Raw genomic sequence first — 22,622 nt, 5'->3', positions numbered from 1 at the left:
CATTTAGTTTATTCATGCATGTTTGCTTATAATGGACGATTGTAAATAAACATGTAGTTCTTGATTATAATTTTAATTTACGAAAACCAATTTATTATACAAATGACTGAAAAGATAGAATTAATTTCTCTATATATCTATTTATTTATTTAAATTCTTCTTTAAAAAATTTATTTATTTAAATTGAATTTTTTTATCGTATATCATTTATCTTTAAATTAAATTATAATTTTGATCCTTTTATAATTTTTAATTCACAATTTTAGTTATTTTTTGTAATTTTAATTTAATCCTCAATTTTTCATATTTTTATTTATTTTGATTGAATTGAATCTTAGATCTAATATATTAACTTAAGATATCATATAAAATAATTTAATTAATTAAAATATAAAATAAATGTATGCAAAATTGAAGATGGGACAAAAATTGCATATTATTAAAAAAATAGAAGAACTTAAATCACGGAAGAATATAGAAGAACCAAAATCATGAAAATTATAAGAGAACTAAATTTATAATTTAGCCTATTTTTTTTTAATTGTAATACATTAACAAGTTACATCACAAATATATTTTAAACTAAATTATAATTTTGATCCCTCTATAATTTTAAATTTACAATTTTTGTCTCCCTAATTCTAAATTAAGACATTTAGTCTCCACATTTTTTAGAATAAAAATTTTTAATATTTTTGTGAATTGATCATCCAAAGTCAGAAGTTGACTTTGTTGTGATATTTTTCTATGACAATTATATGACAAGATGTTAAATAGTAAAAAAAATAATAAAAGTTGAACTCATAATCTTTTATCTATAGTTAAGGTATAAAATCACTGAAACACTTGTTTTATTTATTTAACTTTATAAAAACTATTTTGTATGTATAATTAGTCAAAGAATTATTACTTTTTTCAAATTATAAAAATTTTCAAATTAAAAAAAACATTTAATGTATAAATATTTTTCAGTTTTATTTTATATCATTTTATATATTTTTAATTTGAATATTTTACCTATTTTATTTTTACTTTAAAAATTTATAATTAACATTGATAAAATAATATATAAATTATTTAAAAAAAAACTGATTATTTGTATATAAATCAGTATAATTACATCAACTAATATGTAAATTATATTAAATATTATATATATATTTTGGCTCAATATAATTAAAATATTTCATTTTAAATTTTTGTTAAGGAGGCTGGCCAGTGGCCACATATGAAATAAGAAATGGATAAAGCTCATATTTATTTATTTATAGATTTGTCTTGAATGGATGGGAATAAATGAAACCACAAATATAATAATAGCTGAAAAAAGAATAAAGATGCCGCGATCCGCGAGAGTGACCTGATGACGTGGCGGATATGCGTGTTGGTTGGACCCCCTCAGCCAAACATGCCCTTAAGACCCTTTGTTTGGCTTTATCTTCAAGAACTGAGACTTCTGCATGCACAATCTTCTGCATGGACAAAACTACCCCTTCCCCCATTATTTCTATTACACGTGCTCGGCAACTTGCTTGCTTGCAACTAATCTGTCCGTGACCCTCGCTTTTAATAGTACAAATAATGCCACTCGATATTCGATAACTATGTTCCCAACACACCTTAAGTTTAAGAGAAAAATCTCAATTTTGTTACTACAAAAGAGAAATGACAAGTTATTCCTAAATGTGAATTTAATCATTACTTTTATAATCCATAATTAATGTCATTTGAAAATGTTCAGCGAATAAAAGATTAAAAGTAATCTTTTTTCCTTCCAATCAAACCGAAATAACCAGAGAGAAGATTTTTGTTTGAAGATGAACGGCCAAGATTGATGACCCTCGAGATTTCCACCTAAAGTCACGTACATGCCATCCACCCAATACAGAATCATGCATCTTGGGATCCAGTGAGTGAAGATCCCCATGTCACTGGAAGCGGCGTTCGCTCCCCGTGTAGGTTAGAAATTTTACGTTTGTATGGTCTAAAATGCGCCGGCAGTGGGCTCCTTTCCCACGGAGCGCGAGTTTGCCAATGGAGAGAAAAAGGACAACTTTTTAGTCTTACCATACCAAATAATACTAACAAAAAAAGGAGAAATAAAATGTTGAATCTTATTAAGTGTCTTTAGAATATTAATTAAAAATTAAAAAAATATTATAAAAATTATAAGAACATAAAATATTATAAATAACATAATTTTATGTATTTTAATAAAAAAAAATTAAATTTTGATTAATACTTATGCGTATTTGTCTAAAATATTTTTGGTGGTTCCTATTAGGATGGTCCCACTCCGGTTTGCAGGGTAACGGCGTTATGAAGAGAAAGGGAAAGAGGGAGTGAGATTAGACTCCGTGAATAACGGGACCCAGCTTGGATTGCGGGAATTGAAGTGGATGGTGGGGTCCAACACGGGTAACGGCTATTTGGGTGATGACCTGGTATAGAGGAGACAGCATGTATGTCAGCTGTCAAACACAATACTAAAAAAAAGTAAAATGAAATATAATTAGTTGTAAGAGACTGAATTTAATGATCATGAAAATGAAAGTTGCCATCTTATAAGAATTAAACTTATACCCTATGAGTTTAAATTTCATTGTTTATGCAAGAATTATGTTGACGCATAGTTTATATATATTTTTATAAACTCAATAAATCTTAAAATATGTTCTTTTCTGTTGAGTTTTAAAACTCAATTCGTAAAACATTCTCTCTTCTTATTTAATGTTTTTTCTTTTCTTTTTATTTTACTATGATGTTTATCTTATTAATATGTTTTAGTTATTAATTACATAATTTAGTATATTTTTAAGAAGCCATTAATTTCATAATTTATAATTATTCTTATTGAAAAGGTAAAACATAATTATAATTTCATTTAAGAAATTTAGTGATACTAATAAATGAAAAATATTATTATGGCAAATTATTAGTACATTCTTAAATTTTTAAAGTAAAAAATATTTTAAAATTGTTTTTAAGAAATATTTTGAAACAAATTAGAACATGAAAATAGATATATGATATGAGATGAATAAATCATAAAGTAAACCGAGTTCAATTTTAATAATGTTAACATAAAAAAAATCTACATTATTACTTAATTAGGAATTATTATAAACATGATTTTTACAATGATTATGATACAAATGTGTATATTGTTTCAAAAGAAATATTTTGTTAAATATAATTAGACGTTAAATATAAACATATCTCTTAATTAAAAATGAACTATTGGTTCATTTTCTTACATGCAATAACTTTATAATTGAACTAATTAAGCAGTAATAATTTATAATTTATAAATTTGTATAGAGGCTACTTATTTAATATTCTTTAATTTGGTAAAAAGAATTACTGTAATAAGATATAATAAGAGGACTTAAAATTATTTTGATCATGAACTTCATACTCCATAAAATCATAATGCTTAGAGCTAAGCTTATGCTTAACTGACATGTATATGAATCATGCATTTTGATTGGGTGGCGCGTGGCGAGCTCACTGAGGCGCCGAATTTTGAACGCTGGCCCACGCAATTCTCATTCCTTCGGAGCCTTCAAGTTTTCCTTCCATTTAATGCCCTCCCTATCATTCCTATTCACGCATTTGCCACGGGTCATTAATGTCTTTCTACTTTGAATTCAACTGTGGCACGCTAGGAGACAGGACCTCAGGGTCGGTTCTGATTGCCTCATCCAGAGTGCACCCACATGCACTAATTCCAAATTTAGCCTTATAAAGATACTATTAGTTAATCATAAGAATGAGATTTCACATTATATCATATCAATCGAATTTTAATAATTATTATATTTTTTTATAATTTAATATAAAATATAATTTTAATTTATCAAATCATTAAATTATATATATATTATTAAAATGATTCGTGTTAAATTTTATTATAATTAAACTATAAAAAAATTAAACAACTTATATTTTAATATATTTTAAAATATGCATATATATATAAATATCAATTTAAATTTATATAAATGAGATAGTAAATGATTTTAAATTATATGAAATTTTATATATATAATTTATGTGAAAAAAATTTAATTCATAAATTTTTAAAAATTATTATTCAATTAAAAATTATAAAATAATATAATAATTATCAAAATTATAATATTCTAATTTGATCTTTAAATATGCTAAGAATTAAAAAAATGTAATGTATAAAGTGGTTCTCCTTTTTGAGAGCCAAAAGCTTTTAGAATATTATTATTTTCTCTATAATCATTCGTATGGATCTGTTGTCCTCTACTTCATTTGTTCCTTTTTAGTACTTTTGTATTATTATTATTATTATCATGGGTTTTGCCACTTTATCCCACCCCCAAGCCTTCAAAATTTAAATTCCAAGCTTTCAGTAGTTTTTATTTATTTTAAAGCATCATAAATCACATTCACAAATGCTCTAATTAATCATTTTCTCTAAAAGAAATCTTTGGAGGGGCTAAAATACAAGTGTATTCATCCGTTCAATGAATTATGAAAATAGTAGTTCGTTCAAATTTTGAAAAAAATAAAATTGAAAAGTAAAATGATTATTTATACTTAATACTTTAAGTCAACTAGCATGTTATTTTAACCACTTGCATAAAAAAAAGCTAGTTTTATTAAACAAAGAATTGAATGAGTATGTTACTAGACAGTAGACAAATATAAACTTGATGGTGTACATTATTGAATTTTTGTCTAAATAAATCCAAAAATTCAAGGTACTAGGTTAATTGGTCTTAGTCTTTCTATAGATCATAAAGGATTTATTTATTCATATTTAAATACAAGACTCCGGGTATTACGTCATCTTTTTTTTTTCAAGACTTATTCACATTCTACGTTGAACTCACAAGTCATAAATCACATTTATTTATTTGAACATCAGTCCTTACTGTATACTATTAAACTTGAAATTCTTTTCCAAATATTCAAGTGTCAATTAAATATTTTTGCTAATTGCTATAACTAGTTTTAGCCTCATTTCTAAAACTAATTTTGGAAAAACTATTTGCTTTAGTATATTAATTATAAATTGAAATACATCACTTATAGAATGAGATTTTGTTTTTTTTCTCTCCTCAATTTACATTCTCTTAGTCACTTTCTTCTTTCATTTAATGTACATTTCATATATTTTCTCTACAAACAACAAAATAAATTTTTTCTTAATCATCTCAAATTACTTTCTCTAATATTCATCTTTAAATACACTTTATCTTCTTAAACATTTGTCTCTCTCAATTTATCCTCTTTTATATCAACTTTATATTGAATTTAAATAACGTTTAAAGTTAAATTATCAATAACTAAAAATATTTATATCACAATCTAAATTTATTCACTATAACTTTAAGATGTAATTTAAAAATACTTATTTATTTTGAGTTTTAATTATTAAAAAATGTTCCGGTGACGAAATGAGAGGATAAGAAAATGTTTATGATTATATAAAAAATATTTTACATAATATAAAATCTAAAACATTACTTACAAACAAATGTACACATGGCTAACTAAGAATTAGTAATTATCTTTTTTGACATGCATGAGTTAAGTTAACGTTTAGTAATTAATTTGAGAAAAAATGAAACATAAAAAAACTGCAGAAGAACAATTTTCCCTGTCCAGATTCATTTTCTGTTTCAGTTGATAAATTTATTTTTTGCAGAAAGATAAACAGGGTCAAAAGAAATGAGCGTGGCTTAAGGCAGAAGGGGACAGAGAGGATATGTTAACATTAGAAACAGAGCCGCGTGTCGAAGCCTTTGTCAACAAGTCTTTGTACTCATCGAAAACAAACCAGAAAAATACATTACCCACCAACAAAGAAAAAGAGAGAGAGAATAATTCCAATAAATCATACAGCTGAGAGCTTGTTGTACAATTTGTAACGTATTTCTCATTTTCCACATCCATTTAATATTCATCAATGAAAATGAGAGTTTCTCTTAAAGGAACTTCATTTAAAATAAATAAATACTGTAGTATTTGTCTAGATTTGGACACGGCTCAACACAGTCTCACGAATACAAATAAGCTTCGTTTGGCTGTGTCTTTCTCTCTAACCAAGCCCCTTTCGCCTCTCTCTATCGCTTCTAGCTGTAGAGATTACTATTTTTCCAACCCTCTCTCTTTCTCTCATCATCCCCCTTTTCCTTCTTTTTCTTCTTCTTCTTCTTCCTCCTCCTTGCACCACTCCTTATATTATCTCATAAAAATCACTCTGAGGAGAAACACTATAATCAATCATGGAGGGGTCTCACATGGGGTTGTTGCTCTTCTTTTCTTCCATGCTTTTTGCTGCCTTCCCTTCTGCCTCCTCCAGAAACTTGCCCGTCATACCCTTTGATGAAGGCTACGCGCCCTTGTTTGGGGACAGCAACTTGGTCATCCATAGGGATGGCAAATCGGTCCATCTTTCACTCGATGAGAGAACAGGTTTTTTTTTTCTTTTCTTTTTTCCATTTTTTTTGGCCATCGTTTGTTTTTGGTTTGACAATCTATGTGGGGTTGTTTGTTTTTTAGTTGAGATGGCGATTTCTGTGGCTAAAGTCTTCACCTTTTTTTTTTCCTTTCCATTTCTGGGGTGTGTTTGCAGGTTCAGGATTTGTGTCGCATGATCTTTACCTTCACGGGTATTTCAGCGCTTCTATTAAGTTGCCTTCTGATTACACTGCAGGAGTTGTTGTTGCCTTCTATGTGAGTATTTTTGCCTCAATTCGGTGGTTATATGAAAGTGATACCCCTTTTTTCTTTTTTATGTCCCATTTTAAAAAAACTCAATCACCCATCGTCATCACCAGCATACGTATTTGTGTGTTCAACAAAGATTTCTCCTTCACCTCAATCACCTAGCTTTTTTTGTCTTTTTTTACCATTTTTTACTTTGTGTATTTTAAATCACTGCCAGTATACTTCAATTAACTAGTAGTTTTTTTTTTTTGTATGTGTGATTTGATAATAAATCACGTAGTTCTCAGTTTTCACTTTCATTTTTACTAATGTAGAATGAAATTTAGGGGTTTTCAGACATTTTTCAAAACAAAATTTAAGGACTTCTTACTTGGCAAAAGTGTGCAGTTTTGTTTGTTTGAACCAAAAGGGTCATTGTTTCTGGTTTTGGGTTGAAGTCTAAGTTGCATATCCGGCAAATGGGAAAAGAGTAATTAATTTATTTCATCACATTATCTATTTGCAGATGTCAAATGGTGACATGTTCCAGAATAACCATGATGAAATCGACTTTGAGTTTTTGGGGAACATTAGAGGCAAAGACTGGAGGATTCAGACCAATGTTTATGGCAATGGTAGCACCAACATTGGCAGAGAGGAAAGATATGGTCTCTGGTTTGACCCTGCAGATGATTTCCATCAGTACACTATTGTCTGGACAGACTCTCAGATCATGTGAGTCTCTATCTCTATCTACATATACTATATTTGGTTCTATTTTGCATGTTATACACTTGACTATTGTATCTACATCTTCTCTGTTATAGTAACTTTTTTCCGTCATTCTTATTTGTTATGTTACTTTACTATTACCTCTTATTCTCATTTTGCATGTCAGTAATTTGATAGATTTTATTGTTTTCATTGGTGATGTTATATTCAAAAAATTTCCTCTAGTTTTCTTGTTCCCTTTACCTAAATCCCCTGTTGGATCAAACAACCTGTTTTCCCCCCCTCCTGTAATGGTATTTTGTATTATATGTGATGCTTTGGCTACTTGGTTATGAATAATGAATAAAACCAGATACTAAGGTAACTAATATTTTCAATTTTAAATGGTATATATCCTTTTAGCACTCAGAATAATTTGTTTTGTCTACCTAAACTCATAAGGCTGTAACCAAATATGTTCCTTGCATGGATTTTTGTTTTTCTTATTCAACTATGCTAATTTCTACTTTTGGATGTCACTTGTTGCTTACTTATTTTCATAATTGCGTTCTTGTTTATCCATGTGCAGATTTTATGTGGACAATGTTCCTATTAGAGAAGTGACGCGAACAGAATCTATGGGAGGAGATTTCCCTTCTAAGCCAATGACTTTGTATGCAACAATATGGGATGCATCTGATTGGGCTACCAATGGAGGCAAATACAGGGTTAACTACAAGTATGCACCCTATGTTGCTGAATTCTCTGACCTTGTCCTGCACGGTTGTGCAGTGGATCCAATTGAGCAGCACGTGGCCACGTGTGACAATGCTCAAAGCTCTGAGGCAACAATTCCTCCTTCTGGTGTTACACCAGCACAAAGAATCAAAATGGAGAATTTCAGGAAGAAGCACATGACATACTCCTACTGCTATGACAAAGTCAGATACAAAGTCCCTCCTTCAGAGTGTGTCATCAATTCCCAAGAAGCTGAGAGGCTGAGGAGGTTTGATCCCGTCACGTTCGGTGGTGGCCGCCGTCACCATGGAAAACGACACCGTCGCAGCAGAGGAAGCCAGACAGAAACTTCTGCTTCATCATTTTAAGAGGGTTCCATAACTTCCATTCATCCTTGATTTAGTTTCACTACCTGGGGTTTATATTTTCTAATTTTAACTTTGGTGTATAGAGAGGAGGAGCATACAATTCTATTCTTGAATATGATGATAGTTTTGATATGGTGGTTATTGCTGGTGGTGGGGTATGTGTATAGTTCATACCTGTAGGTTCTCCCAGGTAATTTGTTTTTGTTATTCATGTCTTATGGTTTACAAATTGAATCCGTTGATTTTTGTAGTTAGACCACACTTCAGTGTTTCAATAAATTATTTAGCATCAGTTATCTATGGAATGTTAGGTATGAATTATTTCTTTTAACTGCTAATCATCAAGTATATAAAATGTTGGTGCAACCTAATTTTTTTTAATTTTCTCTCGTCCACAATTGTCCAATATACACACACCTGTCTGATAGTTTATGTGGTCATATTTGTATGTTGGACTTGGACATGACAGTTATTTATAATCAATCTTAATGAGAATCCAAGGTCAAGCTGAAGAATGAAGTGTTGCTGCAGGTCCTCCACTTAATTTTGACCAGTTTATGTCTTCACTTTTTTTTCTTCCATGTGTTTTGGTACTTTTGTAACGTTCTGGTGTATTATGATGGATTGAATTCGGTAGTTGAGATTATGGAAACATTAAGGCTGGTTTTTGTTGACTTGTGTGTCTTTTGTGTTTTAAAAAAAAACATTTATTTTCCACTTTTTAACAATTGTTCTTGGCATCTCTGATCTCACTGCATCTTGGTAATTACTAATTGAGATTTCACAACAATAATTTTTATCAAGTAGAAAGTTAATTATAATAGACTGAACTATGAAACGGGGGAAACGAGTTATGAATTTCAAGAACATATGGTAAATTCAATATAAGTTTTTTGCGTCCTTAGGTTATCAATGCAGGTTACTTAATGTTAAGCATTTTTTGGCCTGCCAAAATATTTGTGATTCATCACTATCAAATATCAATTTGTTAGATATCTTAGTAAATGATAAAAAATTTTGGGACAAGTAACTAAAAGGTGATCCGCTCCTCTTTTTAAAGCAATTTGGAAAAGCGATTAGACCTGTCTGTAGAATATCCAAAAAATTCATAATAAGGCGATTTTATCTAAGGTTTTCCTTGAAAAGCAACATTGCTCAATTGCTTTAATGAGATTGATTCATACTGAAGCAAATATTATCCCGGCATCTTGTGCTTTACCTTGTAGACATTCTTTTACGCTTTTCTTAGGAAAATGAGAGAGAAATTTAATGATTTACTTACCTTTTTTCCCCTTTCATTATATTAATAATATAAAAATTGTTCAATTCTTTGTCACATGTTATATATATATATATATATAAAATATTTTCTTACCTAATCACTCAAGTACTACTTTACACTTTAAATTTATTTATTTATTTATTTTATATTAGTATTTTCACCTCTTATGTTTTTTACTTTCATTATTTTAATATATAATATTATCAAGTGACTTATGTTTATTATCTAATTTTATTTTAACATCTTTGACAACGTCTTTGGACAAAATAATTTTTGGTTAATTTCTCTCGCATCTTCAACTTGATCTCAGGAAAGACTTTTTTAACTTGATTCTAGTCAAAACATTTTTGGCTCAACCTTAATAAGGGAATCTTGAGCCCAGCCTCAACCAACACATCCTCAATCCCGACATCTTGGCTTGACCTTAATCATGACATCTTTGGCCTAGTCTCAATCAAAACATTTTTAGCCTAACCTTGGACAAAACATCTTTCAATCAAGTATCTCTACTTAATCTCAACTAAGGCTTCTCCTATCAAGTCTCAATCAAGACATTTTCAAGTTATTGATTCAACCCAAAGATGTGTCTATCTTAACTCTCATAATGTATGTACATGATTTATCTACAAGACACTTATATACGATAACATAAAAACAAATATAAAATTATTAAAACTTAATTTGGGTTGCCATTGGCCCATGGGACATTGTAGGCTTTTTTAAGTGAGTTTTTTTTTTTAATATTTTGATTCACATGAAATTGACAGCTCTACTTCCATAATAAGTTTAAAATGTCTTGTGTTAACTAGTGTCCTAAACATATTGGTTAAGAAATTAAAAGAGAAAAATTTATTTTGTGTAAATCATAAAAGAATATAAAAAAGATCATGAACAACATAATTTTTCACTTCCTACTAAAAATATTTTTACTTTAAATTTTTTAATCAATATTCTTACGATACTACTGGTTAGTATTTACCTATGCTTAAACAATTAAATATCCTTCTAGAAAAAATACTAACTCATTAGCCTCGGTAATCGACAAAACTCATGTTCACTTACATGCAAGCTTTTGCATTATACTTTTGTAAAGACCTCAAATATTTTTTATTTAAAATAATTTTGATTAAGTTGGATAAAATTATTATAATCATTTTTTTAAAATATTTAATATAATAATATATTTAAATTCAAACTAAAAAATTACTAGAAACAGTCCAATACCAATTTATCAATCCACTTGATTTGGTAGTATTTAAGTCGTATGAATTTATTATTGGGAGAGAATCTAATAATTACCGAAAGACGACAAACCGAACCGAAATTCTGAACCGACCATTTTAATTTTGACTATTTTTTTTTGGATAAAGATTTTAATTGTGACTTGAGTGCATGTTTTGTTATTTGATAAATCTAACCTTAAATTATATAGTATACTGAATAGGAAACATAACTCTGACACAACCTCAACGTGTCTTCATTAACACCATATAAAAGTTTCGTAAGCAGATTTTTTTTTAATGTAACAAAAGAAATATTTTCGTCAAAGCATTAAAAAATTTGAAAGACATCATTCATATCATATAATGAATAAAAAATATGTTGCTTAGTTCTGCATAGTCAATTCCGCGGGTAGGTATGAAGTACAAGCGGATACGATGTAAGATAAAGGTAACAATCAAAATTTTCTCTTTCTTTCTTTCTTGTATTATGCATTACTAATTACTATTAAATTATTGCATCTCAAATTATTTTTAATTAATAATGCATTCTGGCAAAATACTCAACTAAATATTTATTCATTAAATCTTCATCACATATCACATAAGGGTTTGCTATTAATTTGAGCATGGAATTTATTGAAATAAGCTAAGAAAAAATCATTTTGATAAGCTACTCCCTCTAATCTTAAATATAAAAAAAACATCATTTTCTTGATTCAAATATAAGAAAATTTTAATTAACTTTATTTTATTTAATACTATGTAAAATATCTATTTAATGTGCTAGTTTTAATGATTATTTTTTATTCTTGATATCAAGTTTCAATGAAAAATAAGTTGAAAAAAAAATTAATTAAAATTTGTAAATTAAATAGGATTAGCTAACTTTCTTAATTAGTGACACATTTTTTTTCTTATATTTGAGACAAGAGATAGTACACTACAAAATTTATTGAAATAATTTTGAAAAATTATAAGAGTTATTATTGAAATAAGTTTCCCTATAAGTTTTTTTTAAAGCTTAATATATATGTGTGACTAATTAAATATTTAAATAACACCTACTTTAAATAAATGAAATAAAAAGTACTACTAATTGAGGAGTTAATAAATAATTTCATAATAGAAATTATAGCTCGATTATATTGATAACACTTTATGCAGGTTTTTTACTTTTAAAATTATTCATGATTTATCATTAATTATTAAATTGATTACAAATGAATGCAATTTGTGAAAAGTTTATAGACAAGTGGAGTTTTAATAGTTGCAATGAATCCATTTGTAAACCACAATCCTATTGTTTGCCAACCAGGTTTGAACTGGAGGAGGCAAAGGCAATAGTCAACTTCCGTCATATTCATCCCTCATGAGCCACATATGAATCACTCATCATATATTATTGTCACTGAAATCCTTGCAGTGCCAAATACTACTACTGCATATTTCCATACTGGGACGAAATCAAAATCTCTTCAACTACTACTGCCAACTTGAAAGTTTTATCACGGAATCAATTCCATGGCCTCCACAAAGATTTGGACCTTTAAACTTGTGACTATAATACTCAATTCCGTTCTAGTGATATTGCATTGCATTCATCAGTGAAGCCTTCGTTCAAAGAAGCATATTCTTATAACATCAGTTAAAACTTAAAAAAGAATATCTGATTTATATTTTGTTTCTACCCGCCTTTTAAATTGTTGCATTCAATCCATTTCTAAATCTTTTCTTTTCTTTCACAATATTTCCAATATTTATTTCTTTCCCCAGTTTTTTCGTAATTGGCTTCCTAAAAGTTTTGTCATCCTAAATAACATTCGTTTGTATAAGACATCACAGTATGATGAATTTCTTCGTCTCAAACTGTACAGTAACTTTTTTCTCTCTCTTGTTTTTGTAGAATTTACATACATTTCAGCTTGAGGTTTTATTCTACAGCAGGCATTAGTTAATACAGTGCTATTATGGTTGAGTTAGACTAAACTATTCCCTTATGGCTTGTATGTAATGTTACCCAAGGCCACAATATTCTACAATGAACCACTAGCTTCCTCTCATTCTATAAGCTTATGGACAATTGCCTTGCCTTCGTTTTTTATTTGTTATATAATGCTATTAGGATGAAATTGTACTCCATGTAATTTTGAAAGACCAGTGAAACTTAAGCGATAATTGATTACAGTAATATGTAAAATTAAGAATTTAAGATAAAGGCAGGTTAAAAAAAATGAATGAACTTTAAATCATGTGGAGTAACTCTTTACAGCTAGCTAGGACTGTTTCAGACTTTCAGGTGAATATTTCATTTAATGTGATCTTAATTAAACCATCAAAGTAACCAAACGTCCTATTCTTTATTTTTTAACCCAAAGCACATATACTAAGAGTTCAACCTATATACACTAACAAGTAACAAGGGAATTAAGGAGGACAAGATAAATAGGGTTGGAAAGATCTGAAATAAAAAAGGCCTATTAATTGCGCAAAGCATGACTTACCTGAAAAGGTTTAAGAGATGGTGGATATGCAACCTTACCCCCTAGTGCAAAGGAAGTTTCTATGATTTGAATTTTTCACTTCTAGGTCCAAAGACTTGCCCTCTCGGAAAAAAAAAGGGTCTATTAACTATAATAATGATTTATTTCCTGGAAGAGATTTAATTTGACAAAACAGGTAACCAAATAGGTTAAACTAGGGGGAATTACACTTATAAGAGTTTATTTAGGCTTACGAATGTAAGCTCTTTGAAACTTATTTCAATAAATTTCACAGTTAAACTTAAGATCAAGCTCTAATGTGATAAGTTCGTATTGAATACCACTTAATAAAGTTATTTGCCAAAATCTGTTCCGTCTAGAAAAATTACTAGCAAGTAACAGAAGTTATACAGAGAATAAGTTACTTTATTAGGCTAGCTGACAAAAATACTTCAGGTTTTTATATATAGCATGATGATAATTTATCCTCTCCTATATTATTGACACCACACCATTTTTGGTAAGTTTAGCCATTATATGTAGGCTTCAAACTGATAAATTAATCATCAAGTAACAATACTCAAAGCTAATTTATTCTTTGTAGGAGGATATTCTTTTATGTTCGATCTATGTATTGAAAGCTAAAACATCCCATCATTCAGTTCAAGATTTGTTGTATACTTATGCTGATACAAATAGTAGAATATTATAGTTGATATATAAGATGTTGGTTGATCTTAGTGCAGAATAAGACAATTAATGGAGCAGCCTCCAGGAACTACAAGAAGGTACCTGTAGATGCCTATGTTTCTGGTATTATAATATAAGAACATCCTCTACCCAAGCTGTTACCTCTAGGCTCTTGTTCTTCATCAGGAAATGTCTCCTTTTCAATGACAAGGCTGTGAGGCAAGAAAGCACTGAAAATGACATCGAGACAATGAGGCCAAACAATGTCAGAACTAAGGAATAGAATAGACTGAAGAGAATGTAGTAGCTGAATAAATATCCAACAACCAATTATATGACAACATATCTAAAAATTACAAGCAACAAATAATATCATAATACAAACCTCAAATAAGACCCTACTTTGATAATATTGATCCAGCAAATAATCCATCTTCTCCATTCTCATCATAATACACCAAAGAATTTTTTTCCATGCATGACATCAAAAGGAGAATGTAAGGGTTGACCCAACAGAAAATGAGCCCGAAAAAATGATAAAGGTTAAAATGCAGGATATGCTTGCTGCTGAAAAATGAAACCCAAGTTTCCACCTGTGAGAAACCACAATAAACCATAATAGAAACAGGGTAGAAGAGAGAAAAAGAGGGAAAGAAATTAGGCAATTGAAAACTGATTATTGATTCAACTAAACCACAGAGTCAGTAGTTATGCTAGCTAGTCACAAAGCCAACTCATAGTATTATGATTTATGACAATTGTCTACAGTTGTATATATCACCAGTCTTAACTAGTAAAGATATGTTTGAATTGGCCTTCAGTTCAGTTGAATCTGAATGACCACAGTCCGCAGAGACATGGATTCGCGTTGGAAGTATACTGTAAAGCCGAAAACGAGTAATGGTGTGTTTGTTTTAGGTGAATCCTTGTGTCTCATTGAATTCACGTTCATCGTAGTTCAACGGGAATACGTATAAGCTATATAACTGATTAACTTTCTACTCGTAGGTTGATAAACTAACCATGACAAGAGAGAATGACATTTTTTTTTATCGACAAACTGTTAGTTGTGAGAATGTTAGTTTTATTAACAGATAAAACCTGATTCGTGACCTTTTCTCTCTTTCCTTCTCCCTTAACATTCAATCCACCTTATATCTTCATAATGGCATACTCTAACACACCAGTAAAATGTAATGATGAACAACACACAAATATATCAAGAAAATATTACACTCAACTTATATGCACCAAATATGTCAATGACTAAAAGGCTTAGCTGAATCCTAGAAGGATCACCTCCAAAAGTTGCCAATGCACTTCAAACCCATGCACACACCAAACAAATTAACAAAGGTATATTTGGCCTAAGTTCCACAACCGTATGCAATGGCTTGTGTACGGGTCATTGCAAAGACTATTCTAATATTTATAAGTACCACAGAAAATTTTGGATTTATATTGTTTAAGGAAAGATAGTGATTAAAATGAAAAGGAAATAAAGATTACTTTTTCTAAAATTTACTTTTAGAAAACAAAGAACACAAAGACAATGAAATTTATAGTTAACCTTCATTATGAGAGAGTGAGAATAGAGGCCAATCATAATCATTAGATATATCAAATCATGAAAAGTTCAGATTAAAAAATAGTCATGTAAATTTCTTAAGTGGTCATGTAATCATTAAATAACTTTTAATCTTATCTATAAAATCATATTTACTCTTTTTAGCCTCTCATACAAATGCTCTTGTCATTTGATGTGTCACACACACAGTCGTATAATTGTAGTGAAGCTATTAAGATTTGGGAGAAGGAATTCTATGATTGAATTGACTGAGTTCATAATACATGCATGGCTCATGTACGTGTATATGCAGGCACAACTCTCGTAGAGTAAGGCAATTGAATCTAGCTGGTGTAACTAATTCTGACCATAAAGAAACTAATGGTCAACAAAAAATAACAAAAACACCGTTATTCATTTCCCAATACCCCGCACAAGCTTCAGGGTGTATTTTTTAACACGCTCAACTTAGCAAGGAAATGTGCAAAGAAAGAGTGAAGGGTCGAATCCAATGGCTTAGTGAAGTTGGCAAGTTGATTGCTTGAGAAGAATGAAAACAAACTTTGACTGAAGTTTCTCCAAAACAGTGTGACAGTCTTTGTCAATATGTTTAGTCTATTCTTGAAAATTAGAATTAGAAGCAATAAATGCCTACTGATTGACTAGCACAGTAAAAAAAAAAAAAAGAAGCTAAAAATGAAGGAGACATGAAGATTGTGCAGTCAACCAATAACCTATTTTTCGGGTTGCGTTTGGGTCACGATTATATGATATGATCAGTCCTGCACAGAATATGTTGAATGGGAAATCTCACATCGTTTGAGAAGACTTAACTAAGATTTTAATTAGGTTGTTATATTTAAGTGATGTGGTCATGTGGGTACCTTAGTTGTAAACGGTATTGATTTTAACACATGACTTGTTAGGTGTACCTAATTTCTAATTGGTCACGTTTCATAAAATTGAATCATGACAATTTTATAATAGAATATGAATAATAGAGGTATTGGTTTAGATCAGTTTTGAGCCAAAAAGTCTTTGGATCAAAATATTAAAAAAATTTGTGATTTGATTCGTTTTGTATTGCTTTCTTAAAATAAAATAATAACAAAAAAAAACTAATCCAATCCTATAAAATGTTGCTTAGATTAATTGGATGATGATTTGGTTTTTCCTGATACATCCTTACCGACAATTTAATTACCTATTATTAGATGTCTTTAGCTTTAATAATTGTTATATTTTATAGCATGATCACAGTTACATTTTATATTTAATGTTTCTAACTCAAGTATGTGATCCTAAAATGTCTTCCTTGTTTCATTTAAATCATCTATACTTGTTCATAAACTTAAATCAACATGTAATACTATGAGCAGTGATAGAAAGATGAATAATAGTAATTCTCTCTTTTGATATTCTTTTTTTAACATTTTTATTAGCTAAAATTTATTGAAAATAATTAATTGTGTGATGAATCTAATTTTTAATTTAATATTTTTCTCTTTTGATTTAAGAGTGAGATCTATCAAAATTAATTATTTATAATAAATTTTAATCACTTAGATTTAAAATATTAAAAAGAAAATACCAACTAGAATGTAGATAGCTAGCATTCCTCTTATTAGAAAAATTCTGCTAGCTACATGAATTCTTGAGCTAATAATGTATAGTATAAAACAACAAATTATTATTTTTACTTAAACATTGTAATTTTTTTATACTCATAAAAGTATAGAACACATAGTTGTATATGTAAAACACACAAGTATTAATATTATTGGTTATGTTTTGAAAATATTAACTGAAAATCCAACAGAACCGATCAGTTATACACGGTGTACAAAATTTAAAAACAAATCAGTTTCTATCAGTTTATTAATATTTTTTTAACTATTTTATGATTTTTCTTTGGATTATTTGAATTGAATGTGAACCACCCTAAAGAATATTTTTATATAGCAATAATTTTTTTTATATAATAAAACCGTTGCTGTATGTCTTATTTACAAGAGACTAAGGATAATTATTTAATAATAAAATTTTATAATAACAATATTTCTATGTAAGGAAAAAGAAAGAAAGAGATTGATATGAAAGTAATGTGATGAAAATAAACAAAGACAAAAAATGTAAAATAAATAATTACAAAAAATTGTTATATAAATAATATTACTCTAAATAAATTCTAAAGAGAAACAGTAAATATTAAAAATAGGATAATTATAACGTTAAGTGATTAAAATTTTTAAAATTAGTAATCTATATATTTCTTAAAAATTATTTTTTATTGGTTCTTTTGCTTAAACTTGCTATATACAAGATTACAAGCCACATGCGAATGCATCACATTTTTTATGATATACAGGACAATGCCAGTATTTTCAATGCAGTAATCTATATATTGAAGTTGCATAATTTTAATATTTTAATGATTTTTAAATGGGTCCAACTATGGTATATTGGCTTTTCTAATTTCATGTAATTTAAGCAAAAAAAAATCTAATAAATAACGCAAATGGCTCCACACACTACTTTTATTTTTTTATTTTATTAGCCAAATACTACTTTAATTAAGTTAAGCAAGTGTTACTTATATAAGTAACCCTTTCTATTTATATATGTGTAATGCGTTTTGTTATACTAACTAACGCTAACGATGTAATAACCCTTTTTGGTACTATCAGCTAAAAAAGAAAAAGAAAAAACCCTTTTTGGTACAATTATTTACTAAAGTAGTTTAAACACATGCATGTTAGAGATGCTTTTAAGTTTTAACACGTTTTCATTAGGTTAATGTATAGGTTGTTAATGTTTGATTTCTTTTTTTAATGGAAAAAAACTGGAAAAAAGTAGGAAGAAAGAGAAATAAAAATATTTAAGATTAGCATAATGATTATAAAATCAATAACTATCCTAATGAAGGAAAATCAATTATTATTATTATTATTATTATTATTATTTTCATAAATTATTATACATATATTTTAATTAAATGAAGCTCTGTTTCGAGTTTCTCCATTCGAATTAACTGGTACACAAACACAATTGAATTATAAACTTTCACTGTTAAGAGATTTTGTGGGCCTAGGATAAATGCATAGGTTTGTACACGAGGAAATGAATACACTAATGTGATATTTTTTTATTCTTATTTGAATATACTTTTAATAACTATCAAATAAGGTTTTAATAATTTGATTTCGATCATTATTTTTTTTAAAATAACTTTGGTTCTTGTAAATATTTTCTTTTAAAAAAATATACTTTGCCTTTTTAGTGATGAGATAGTATGCAGTATGCATTTACTTGTATCAGTACACTTGTAATGATTTAAGTAATATAATTAGATGTATGTCATATGATTATTAAGTAGTAATTGGATTCGGGCTATGCAGCAAACAACTTTATGGTGGTCTCAACCTGATTGGAATCACGTTAACCATTCGTCTTAGCTTAGTTTTTTTTTTCGCCAAAAAAAGTATTAAGTAGTAATGAAAATTATTTTAATATTTAATTTCGTACTTGTTTATTAAATATTAAAAAAATTTATAAGGGAGTATAATGTACAGTAAGTCTTATTTAAAAGAGTGTCCTAAAAAATCGCAATTGATTATTTAAACCGTTAAGTATTAAGTAAATGTTTGAATTGAAATTTAAAATATTGTATGCACGTTTTAATGTAAATTTAATGAATAAAAATAAAAAGTAAGAGTTTGATAAAATTATTTTTGTTTCAAAAATAACTTTTTTTATTTTATTGAAAATCAAGCATGCACTGAGAAGGTTGTTTCCAAAGAAGTTCCTGCAGAAGAGCTCAATAAGGTACGGCTAATTAATTTACTATTATTCTCAACACGGTATGAATGAATAAGCGTCATAAGCACACCAGTTATTCCCTTTATAATTTGCTCAATCACGTAGAGTAGCCACAATTAATATTCCAATTCAAATTATATACTAGTACAAATTAGGAGTGTTTGTGATTTTAGTTTACATTTATAATTATTTAAATTTAAATTTAACTGGATTAATATTTGATAATATATAAGATAAGATAGGCTCAATTTTATTTATTGGCATAATATATTGATACTAATATTATTTTTAATAAATCAAAAATTAAAAAAATATAAAACTAAAATTAGCATATATTTAAAAATAAATAAAATTTATATAAACATTTTATCGTGTTATGTCAAATATTATTTTTAAGTGAATATATTTTATTATTAGTATGCAATTATTAATACACATTTAATAAAAATATAGATCAATAGGTCTAGTGGAAATGTGGAATGACTCAAAATATAACTAAAACTTATTCTCAAAATATATTGGTTTATTTATTTTTTTAATTCAAATATGGTAAGATTAAATTTAAGCCGAGTTAGATTAGTGAAATAAAATAGATTGTGAGTACTCTTAATATAAATATCACTCTCTCTTTTTGAAGAATTTCATCCATAAACTATAAATTATTTTAGTTTAATGCTCTTAAGATGTTAGTGTGGAAAGTTTTATATATCAACTAATAAAAAAATCACAATTAGGGTGATAGCCATAATGAGGTTAAGTGATTTCAAAGATGAATTGCTCAAATATGGTGTAGTTTTGGTCATGCACTTAAGAAGGTTGAGTTTTGGATTGTAAGCATTTAAAGGAGGATTGTTCAAGAAACTATTTACAAATGTGAGGTTATTAAACTCATTAGGGATGAGGGTGAGGTGTGTATTTATATACAAACCCAACTCCACTCTTGAAAAGCATGAAAAAAAAAAAAGCGAAGCTGAATCTGGTCAAAGTGGATTTTCTTATCAAAGTCAATTCATAATTAAATGAGCACTCACAAGTTTTGGTGTAATTATCATGCTAAAAAACACTCATTATATCCGTCTAAAAAAAATATACGTTCTAATGTAAAATGCTATTGATAAACCTTTTTTGATCTTTGACTGTTGGAAAATGATGCGTGGCCTTGTAAACATCTAGGAAAGAAATAGATAGAAAAAGAAATAATAATAATAATAATAATAATAATAATAATAAAGGATATGATACTATAATATGATAAAAGAAAGAAATAGCTTGTAAAAAATAGTTAATATGAATAAGATGTTTACATTGTTGGGACGTTCATATATAACTATTCTATCTTAACACCGTTCTTTATTTTAAATCTTTAAAATAACTCACTAATTGTTTGTATTGCAGCAAAAGTAAGTACATGTGATTACATAATCAAAGTGATGTTTTAATGTAAAACCGAAAGGATAATTTTTTTGATAAATACAATAAAATAAAGTGTATATAATTTACCAACGACTTGTTGCGGCTGAGTTTGGATTCTTAGGGTGGTTGATAGAAAATATCTTACTGATTGTTAGCTAGAATGGCAGTAAAAATATAGTGATTAATAAAATCGATTATAGTTCACACCTACATGGTATAAAAGAAAAAAAAGTATATAATTCATATGTATATTTATTTTAAACACAATGCGTTCCCTTCTTCAACCATACGTTTCTGTCTCTGTCAAAGCATACCAATTTTCTCATTTCTCAAGTACTTCATTTTTCTCCTTGATTTGTGGCGCATAACGAATTTGCGGAATCCAAAACCAGAAGAACCGCACCTTGATAATGCCATACCCTAACTTCTCCATTCTATACGTCATGTTGGACATCAAAACTTGTCTCAACAAAAACATAAGTCCAGTTCGGGTGGTTTTTCGTTTTCTTATTTTAAAAATAAAAATCAGTTTTAGTTTTTATTTATTTTTTATTTTTAGTTTTGAGTTTCGGTTACAAATTAAAGATAAATAAATTAAGTCAATTATTTTATTTCATCTCACTCTACTATGAAATAATGGTAGTCACAAAGATAACAGTGTGAGAGTGACAATAATGGCGATGATAACATTGACATGATGAAATAGTAGTGACAACGATGATGACAATGGTGGTAGAATGAAGATGCTAATGGTAGTAGCAATGGAATGATGATGTTAGTATTTTAAAATTCAAACTGACCCAGTTGGTCAAACCGGATCGATTGGAGGTCTGATTGAGTCGAGTTGCCTGTTGGATCTATCATGCATTGATCCTAGTGCAACCTAGTACAACTCAGTTAGGTTTGTAATTAAATTGGTGATTCACTGGATCAGGTCATGCTCAATAAAGGAAACACGCTAGTTCATGCATGTCAATTAAAATTTGATATAAAATTTTAGATTTTTCTAATAAAGATTGGGTCATGCAAATCAATTAATGATCCGTTGCTTTGACCATTGACCAAATTCTTTAATCGAGTCCATCATCAATTTGATTTTTAAAATTATGGGTGGCGGCGGGGTGGTATAGTGACAATGGTGGCGATAGTGTGGTGATGGTGGGAACAATGTTGGTGATAACAGTGATAATAATAATACTAGTGGTAATGACGATGAATTTAATGATAGAATGAAATAATAGTAGCAATAATGAAAATGAAGATGGAGGTGACAACGATAATGATGATGGAATGGTGGAAGCATAGTAGTGGTGGTGGAGGTGACAACAATAGTGATGTTGGTGGAGGTGATAGCGGTGGAGTGTGGTGGTGACAAGATAGTAGTGATGATTTTGGTGGAGACAATAGTAGAAGTAATAGTAGCATCTCAACGTCAACTCATGTCTCCATTAATAAAAAGGCAAAGAAAATAAAATAAACTCATAATCTCTATTTATGTGTGAGTATCTCAAATAGTGCAACCCATAATTAATATTATGTAAAATATGACAATTTTTTATATCGGTTAAGACAATAACCTATATAAAAAATGATATTCTAAATCAATCATGATTTCAGTATTTTTTTTAAATTGTTTATTTG

At 28.6% G+C, this 22,622-nt stretch overlaps 1 protein-coding gene across 1 annotated transcript; it reads left to right on the top strand.

The window, feature by feature from the left end:
* Window positions 1-6,022: 6,022 nt before the first annotated feature.
* On the top strand, window positions 6,023-8,825 carry LOC114412745 (probable xyloglucan endotransglucosylase/hydrolase protein 28). The gene is made up of 4 exons (XM_028376769.1): window positions 6,023-6,456; window positions 6,617-6,717; window positions 7,217-7,425; window positions 7,991-8,825. Exons 1-4 carry the CDS (start codon window positions 6,267-6,269, stop codon window positions 8,505-8,507), a joined length of 1,017 nt encoding a protein of 338 aa, XP_028232570.1. The 5' UTR covers window positions 6,023-6,266; the 3' UTR covers window positions 8,508-8,825.
* The last annotated feature ends 13,797 nt before the right edge of the window (window positions 8,826-22,622 follow it).

The sequence above is a fragment of the Glycine soja genome, chromosome 5 (genome assembly GCF_004193775.1).
Source record: "Glycine soja cultivar W05 chromosome 5, ASM419377v2, whole genome shotgun sequence".
Classification (NCBI taxonomy): domain Eukaryota; kingdom Viridiplantae; phylum Streptophyta; class Magnoliopsida; order Fabales; family Fabaceae; genus Glycine; species Glycine soja.
The sequence above is the reverse complement of the archived record's forward strand: the minus strand, read 5'-3'. Positions and strand labels throughout refer to the sequence as shown.